Below are 8,220 nucleotides of genomic sequence, written 5' to 3'. Positions count from 1 at the left end.
CAGACATGGGTAAATCTAGCTGCCATGACTATGGAGATATGGTGACATGGCAACTGAAGTATAACTGGTATGAAGGTTAACATTGCCTTTAGCTTAGAACCCCAATGCACTGAGCAGGCATTACCAGAGATTCCTAAGTCATAAACTGCATTTACCCTATGGCATCACATAACACCTGGGAAGACTTCCTTTTCTTCTTAATCATCAGCAGCTCATCCAGATCTATTCCCATGTTCTCTCAGAAGCTGTGAGGTCATTTCATGGGAAAGCAGCCCTCTCCTGAACCCTTCTTGACAGCATTCTACGGTTGCTTCAGTGCACAGCTGGGCTGCATCCAATCAATGTACCTGATTTGTTCAGATCATAAGCTCACCCAGAAGAGTCTTTAGTTCAACGTTATCAGCTGCACCAAGAGTGAAGGACTGAGCAGGTGGGTTTGTTGTTAAGATATAAGATAACCCTCTGGAACTTTGTAAGCAGTAAAATTAACAAAATAGTTTGAATTTAAAAGAACACCTCTGGAATATAAATATGGATGTATATGAATCAAAGATACAGAAACTAGAGACAGAACATAAAACAGGTCTTTGCCATATTCATTGAAGAAAATCACAGTAATAAAACAAAAGGCATTCAGAAGAAAGGTCTCGCTCTGAAAGATGGTAAAGATTGTTTTGATTTGTATTGATTTTTGTGTTGCTTTTGAGGTGTTCTAGCGTTTTCTTGGAGTGGGATTCAGGGTCTTGTCATACAATCATGTCTGACCTGAAACTCAGTATGTGAATCCACAGTAATGTTCCTGCCTCACCCTTCTTCAAGTTCTGGGATTATAGATATGAACTGCCATTCTGGACACATTTTTTTTTTAAATGTCTTTATCCTAAGTGTGCAAGAGGTAGAGAGGCTAAGAAAGGTGCAGGCTTGAGAAACAGACTGATAGGAATGTTAACATAGAATGTTAAATAGAAAATGTAAGGAGACATTCAGTTTGGCAAACTTTTGAGTTTATTCCTACACATGCTCAGATGCAAAATACATGGAGTATATCAACATTTGAACACACACTATGGTTTTGCTAATATGGAAGTCAGGGGAATAAATCTGTTCTGTAATTTCAAATCTTTTTTTATTCTCCCACAGATACCACATATAAGATACAAGATGTTCCATAAAGTCAAAGAAAAAAGTATAATTCTTCAGAAAACAAGAAAATCTATTCCATTGCATATGTCAGGGTTTTCTTTTATACACCAGAAACAAGCTATGACGTAAAATGTGTTTTTCAGGTGTATATCAAATCAGTTACTTTCCTCAAACTATACTTGCAAGATCTCAAATTTTCTGCCTATGAAGTTAAAAATAGTTTTGAATATTAGTGAAATAACTGTATTCCTTCTTCTAACTGGACTTGGCACTGTGGCAAATGTTTCCATTTTTGTGAATTATATATGTACTTTTATAGGCTCTAGAAAGAAGTCTATACACCTTATTCTCATTCACTTGACTTTGACAAATATTATAGTGCTTTTTTCCAAGGTAATGCCAATGACAATTGCAGCTTTAGGGTCGAGACACTTCCTAGGTTATATAGGCTGTCGCATTATTGTCTTCCTAGAAAGGATGGCCCGGGGCCTGTCCATCTGCACCAGCAGTCTCCTCACAGTGGTCCAGGCTGTTATCATGATCCCCAGAGTCTCCTGGTGGGGGAAGCTCAGACTAAGGTCTGCATGGCATGTGCTTCTCTCTCTGTTCTTCTTTTGGATTCTAAATTCGTTGATCAGCATGAACCTCCTCCTTTCCATCAGAGATACAGCTACAGATACCTTACAACTGAGCAAGCATAGCAAATATTGTTATTTGAAAAAAGAAAGTCAGAAAAGAAACAATGTTTTTCTTATCCTCATGGTCCTGAGAGATGCAGTGTGTCAGGGTGCCATGGGAGGGGCCAGTGGCTACATGGTATTTCTTCTCCACAAGCATCACCAGCATGTCCTCTACCTTCAGAACTCCAAGCATCTCTACAGAACTCCCCCTGAGCTGAGAGCTGCCCAGAGTGTCCTCCTTCTGATGCTCTGTTTTGTTTTTTTTTATTGGACAGATTGTGTTGTTTCTTTGTATTTATCTTCCTCTTTGAAGAATGACTCCTTAACAATACATTTTCAAGAATTTCTGACCACTGGTTATGCAGTTATTAGCCCATTTCTGCTGATTCACAGGGATGGACATCTGGCTGAATATTGCCATGCTCATTAATGTTTGAAAAGCCATGTTGCTTTGATCACTTCTGAAAAGGAAGTTTGAAATGGCTATTAGGATTTTATAGGCCTTGCATATACACTTTGTAATCAAGTAAGAAAAGCTTATGCAAGTAAAGATAGGTTCACACAGTACAGTTGGTAGCAAGTAGCCTCTGTCCGAGTCAATTTTCAGAACCAAAACCAAGAGAAAAATACAAAACAAAACGTATCCACAAGTATCCACATTTACAACAGAATTTTATGGCATTTAGGATTGGTGATGTAGCTCATCAGGAAGACACCACTAAGACTGACAACCTGAGCTTGATTCCAAGGACTCACATGGTAGAAGAAGACTGATTCCATTAAGCTATCCTCTCCATTCTACATATGTGCCATGGCAAACGCATGCCCCCTCCTACAATTTTAAAATTTTAAAAACTTTAAAGATTTTGATATGGTATTTATAAAGTAATGAATGACCTCAAAATGTATTGATATGGAATGAAGGGCATTTCAATTGAATAAAATGTGAAGATAATAGAATGTAGTAGCATTATCAATTAAATTTTCTCTCCATCATTTGCAAGAATTTAAAAAAAACTGTAAGAATTATGCTCAAGAAAAACAAGGTAAACAGAAGCTGAATAACTAGTTCTTTTTAACCTCCCTATCTTTATTTTCAAAAAAAAATAATGAGGATTCTAAAGGTGAGCAGTAAACAGAACATGTTGCTCTTGAAAAGGACCCATATTTGATTCCCAGTACATCAATGGCTCGAAGTAGCTTATCCAGGGGGATCTGACAACTCTGATCTTTTTGGGTACCTGCACTCATGTAAACAGACACATACATATAACTAAAAATAAAAATAAACATTTTGGCTATCAAAGGTTTTTTTTTTCCTTTTTGTTTTTGAGACATAGTATCATGTAACCTATATTGTTTTCAAACATTTAAGGCATAGATGTTTAAGGCAGAGGCTGGCCTTGAACTCCTGATATTCTTGCCCATTACTTTCCAACTGCTGTGATTTGAGGTATATGTCACTATACCTGGCTCAAATGTATTTTGATGACTGTGTTTAAGATCTGAGGGATGCAGCAATGGCACTGTCAGAGCTCCTATTGACAGAGTAGTATGTCAAACTGGTAAGAGGTGGGGCAGGACCAAGGTAGGCCTTTCAGGAGAGAGAATTCCCCTGCTCTGTTGAGGAGATAGCTGGAGAGGATCATGGAAGGGTTTGTGGATTACTATAAACATTTGGGTATGGTTTTGCAGATATGTACTGTTTCTAAGAATCACTGACTACATTTAAGGTAAGTGTAATCTTCTTTAAGATCCAATAATCCCACTAGGATAGTCATGCAAAGGAAATGAAATAGAATTTTAGAGACATTTGCACTTATATATTTAGTCACAGAACCATTCACTATTCACATAGATTCAACCTAATTGTCTGTCAGTAGTCGAGGAAAAGATAAGTTGAATGGTAGTGTGTAAGAAAGAGAAGAAAGGTAAGAGAAAGTAGAAAGAAAGGTAGAGCAAAGTGGGGGTAGAGGAGGATATTTACTGAGTACTTGCATTCCTAAATACATAAGTCATTCTAGTTAAATCTCAAAACAAGTCTTTTCTTAGATAATGCTAAAAAATTCAGACTGAAAAAATACAAAGAGATCGAATACCTAGAAAAAGAAAATGTTGTGGGAAATATTAAAAAATACACCAAGTTCCTGCACTACACCCAGCTACTCTCTCTGCCCCAGTGGTCTCACCACCTCTGCCTCAAGACTAGCCTCTGTCAGCAGTCTTCCTTTCTCCAGTTCACCTCCCTGCCTCAGAGCCATCCAGCCCCTGTGGTCCGAGGTCACAATTCCCCTTAACCTAGTAAATCAAAACTCTAGAAGCTTATAATTAATCAGTCAGATTTACATATCAGTAAATTCTCAATTCACAAGATGCCCAAAAAATAATTTCAGATCCAATTGATAATGATATAAATTGCCTACCTAGATAAGACAAATTGTCCTGTAATTATCCATCCCTTATAAGATAAGCATAACTACCTCTGGCTATTTAAAGCCACTTGGAATCTGGATCGTCTTGTTCCTTCTCCATCTTCCTTCCTTCTCCCTCTGTCTTCTTCTCCGTCTCCCTTCTCCCCAAAACTTCTCAGCTCCACCTTACCTTCCACTGCCCAATCACCTGTTCTAGCCTTTATTTTACAAGTTAAGGTGGGGAGAAGATTCACAGGAAGTCACCTATGTATGTGTTTCACTCCTCCTCTGCAGCCCCTCCCAGGAGAGCAGAATTAGCATCAACATACAAGCAACACCAGGGCTATCCTCAACAAGAAAAAGTTTCCTTTGAAACCCAGTCTTTTCTAACTCTAGAAATCTTTCTGATATCCTTATCTAAATATACTCTAATGATGATGAGAGGCCTGTGATGCCAGCAAGGAGTGAACATGTACATAGGAAAATGTAAGCATGAGAAAGACAGTCTCCAATTAACTTTTAGGAGAGTTTCACTATCCCCTGTTAGTGAGGTATTTAATCATTAGTGTACCAGTGAGACTCTGTCCTGGAGCTCGATCTCTAGACCTGTGATGCATCATTTGAGAGAGCTTGTTTGCCAGAGCTTCTCATGGTGATTATTTAAGATCTAACATGGTTAGATTTGTCTCACATTGTCCTCACTAGTTACCTAGCATATCTGGAATCTGCCAACATCAATCAGATGGTGACAAAGTCTGCTGAGTTGTGATGACATCATTTGTGCAGACCCACCTCAGAAAAGGTGGGTCTCACCTCCACCTACACTATCTCGTTCTCCTTCTCTGGCTTTGAGGGGAAATAATGATTCCTGACAGAAATGTTGCCTACAGCATTTTCCTCAGAGCTACTGAGAAGCCACAAGTCATATGATAAGGATGGTGAAATGGTATGAAATATGGAAAGGATGGTGAAGTTTGTAAGAATCCACTTCACATCTTCCTAGAAACCCTGAACTAGCCCTAGGTGGCATTGTCCTGGTCTGATTTATTAATGCATATTATTATAATGCATAACTGATTTAATGCTTAGATATATTAGAATATCAGGGCAAAGTATGGTGAGGTGGAAAATTCTGATAATGCCCAGGCAGGTCAATTACCAGCCCAAGGCATGGGCTATAAAGTGGCATCTAGGACAGCTGATGCTACATAGCAAAGCTACACATCCTCCACATGCTCTCTAAAATATTAAGGGAAGTAAATAGCAGTGTGTATCTTAAGCTCATGGAGGAATGGGATCCTAGCATTTCTCAGTGAAAACTCTAGGATTTAGCACCAGAGATATCAGGACAAAGGGGCTGAGAACAGCATAACCAAGTACTAGACATGTTTTAATATTTAGTATAATGGAATCATGAGTCACCATGGAACCTATATAAAAAGAGAAAATGAAGTCTTCCCAATAAAAGAGAAGAAAACAGCTCATGAAAATGACAATATTCTGTGCAGCTCCAATCTCTGGACTGAGACCTCTTTATAAACCTGCAGCTATGAAGGTAAAGGACACGCTTGTGATGTTTACACAGTTGAAAAGAAATGTATCCACTGCTCTAGCCCATGAGACTCTGGAAGATGAGATCACGAACAGCCATAAGCTAGAGGAAAAGCCACTTAACTATATTCCTGGAGGGCAGCATATAGCAATAGACAATTTACATTCCAGCTCCAGACTTGTAGAAGTCACTGCCTGCAGTGATACAGCATGACAAGCTTGAACTTGCAAGAACATTAAAGATCCAAAAGAGGAAGATGTAGGTAAGAACTTACCATGCTGTTTGTGGTTCGAGGTTTCTACAAAGGCTGGTCCTGGGACTGGTGGTGGTGGCCTACAGATGGTACAGATAGAAAAGCTTTGTTTCATTCTTGCTGGATAAACCACAGCTTTGCAGCCAATATCTCCTGTTTCTGAAATAAAATTCTGTAGCTATATCCCTGTTCCTTATACTGCAAATAATGATTATATTGGTAATTACCAAGTGAAGGAGGATAAGATCTACAGGTTTTTCTCAGTCCCAAAGATAGGAGTTCATGCATGTCTCACAAACATCAGGATATTCCCCATAATTCTAAGTCCTGTAAGAGAAAGGAAGAATACTATCTGGATGATGTTATTCCAGTTCGTCTTCTGATTCAAGTGCAGCACTATGGAATATCATTTATGAAACACACTTAAGAATTTTTTTATTCTGATGAAAAGTATGGTTTCAATATGTAAACATACATGGTTCTTTCTGGACAATGTCTAATCACATTCTTTGAGTATTTTGTTTGGTTGTTTGTCTTTTGTTTTCTGTTTTTTCTTCTTGCACTCTCATAAAAATAATTATAGGAGCAATCAGGACATAAACTTGATAGTTTCCTGCCTTTCATGACAATCCTTCGTCCCTCAACTTCATATGACCATGCTCTTCCCAGACAAAAAATCTAAATGCATGGCATCACTTTAGCAGTTTTTAAGTTAACACAGTCCTGAGCATTAGCCTGATGGACTTCTTCTTTTCCTTCATCTCACCCAGTGTGAGCTCAGGCTACTGGACTGTAATGTGCTTCATCCTGATCCTCTTCACTGCCTGAAATGCAGCTATCTGTCAGCTACACCAGCAGAGCTGACTCAGTTCCTTGGATCGGCAGAGGGCTGAGGGCGAGACAAAGAAAGACAAGGAGTCATCTGGTAAAGGCCAAATGCTATATTTTCTTTTTTTTTTTTTGAAAAAAAAATTTTTTATTGGATATTTTATTTACATTTCATATGTTGTCCCCTTACCCGATCCCCCACCCACCCAGGAACCCCCTATCCCCTCACCCCTCCTCCTTCTCTGTGGATGTAACCCCTACCTACCCCCCCACTCCCACTTCCCCACCCTCAAAATTCCCACCCCCTGGGGCGTCCAGGCTTCATGAGGTCAAGGATCTCATCTTCCACCTATGCCCAGCAGGGCCCTCTACTCTTACATATTCAGCTGAAGCCCTGGATCCCTCCCTAAGTGCTCCCAGGCTGGTGGTTTAGACCCTGGGAGCTGTGGTTGGTTGGTATTGTTGCTCTCCTCATGGTGCCACAAACCCTTTCAGCTCCTTCAGTCCTCACTCTAACTCCTCCATTGAGAACCCCATGGTCAGTTCAATGGCTAGTTGTGAGCATCTGCCTCTGAATATGTCAGACTCTTGAAGGCCTCTGAGGAGACATCCATATCAGGCTCTTATCACCATGCACTTCCTGACTTCCACATCAGCATCTACCTTTGGTGACTGCACATGGGATGGATACTCAGGTGGAAAGGTCTTCAAATGACCCCTCCTTCAGTTTCTGTCCCTCACTTTGTCTCTATATTTGCTCCCTTGAGTATTTTGTTGCTCCTTCTAAGAAGAACTGAATCACCCCCACTTGGTCTTCCTTTTTTATGAGCTTCATGTGTCCTGTGAGTTGCATCTTGGGCATTTCAAGATTCTGGGCTAATATCCAATAATCAGTGAGTGAATACCATGTGTGTTCTTTTGTGATTGGCTTACTTCACTCAGGATGATAATGATTTCTAGTTCCATCCTTTTACCTAAGAAACTCTCGAATTCATTGTTTTTAATAGCTGAGTAATACTCCATTGTGTAAATATACCACATTTTTTTAATCCATTCCTCAGTTGAAGGACATCTGGTTTCTTTCCAGCTCCTGGCTATTATAAATAAGGCTGCTATGAACATAGTTGAGCATATGTCCTTGTTATATGTTCGAGCATCTTCTGGGTATATGCCTAGGAGTGGTATAGCTGTGTGAATCTAACCAAGCAAGTGAAAGACCTGTACGACAAGAACTTCAAGTCCCTGAAGAAAGAAATCGAAGATCTCAGAAGATGGAAAGATCTCCCATGCTCATGGATTGGCAGAGTTAATATAATAAAAATGGCCATCTTGCCAAAAGCAATCTACAGATTC

At 39.5% G+C, this 8,220-nt stretch overlaps 1 protein-coding gene and 1 pseudogene across 1 annotated transcript; one reads left to right on the top strand and one right to left on the bottom strand.

Annotated features, from left to right (window-relative positions):
• Nucleotides 1-1,347: 1,347 nt before the first annotated feature.
• LOC114628274 (vomeronasal type-1 receptor 4-like) lies at nucleotides 1,348-2,253 on the top strand. The gene has a single exon (XM_028776244.1). It carries the CDS (start codon nucleotides 1,348-1,350, stop codon nucleotides 2,251-2,253), a length of 906 nt encoding a protein of 301 aa, XP_028632077.1.
• A 3,280-nt stretch (nucleotides 2,254-5,533) lies between these two features.
• LOC114628365 overlaps nucleotides 5,534-8,220 on the bottom strand; it is a 9,521-nt pseudogene continuing 6,834 nt past the window's right edge.

Source organism: Grammomys surdaster, unplaced genomic scaffold (assembly GCF_004785775.1).
Source record: "Grammomys surdaster isolate TR1022 unplaced genomic scaffold, NIH_TR_1.0 267, whole genome shotgun sequence".
Taxonomy (NCBI): domain Eukaryota; kingdom Metazoa; phylum Chordata; class Mammalia; order Rodentia; family Muridae; genus Grammomys; species Grammomys surdaster.
Note: the sequence above shows the minus strand (reverse complement) of the source record. Positions and strands in the feature narration are given on the sequence as shown.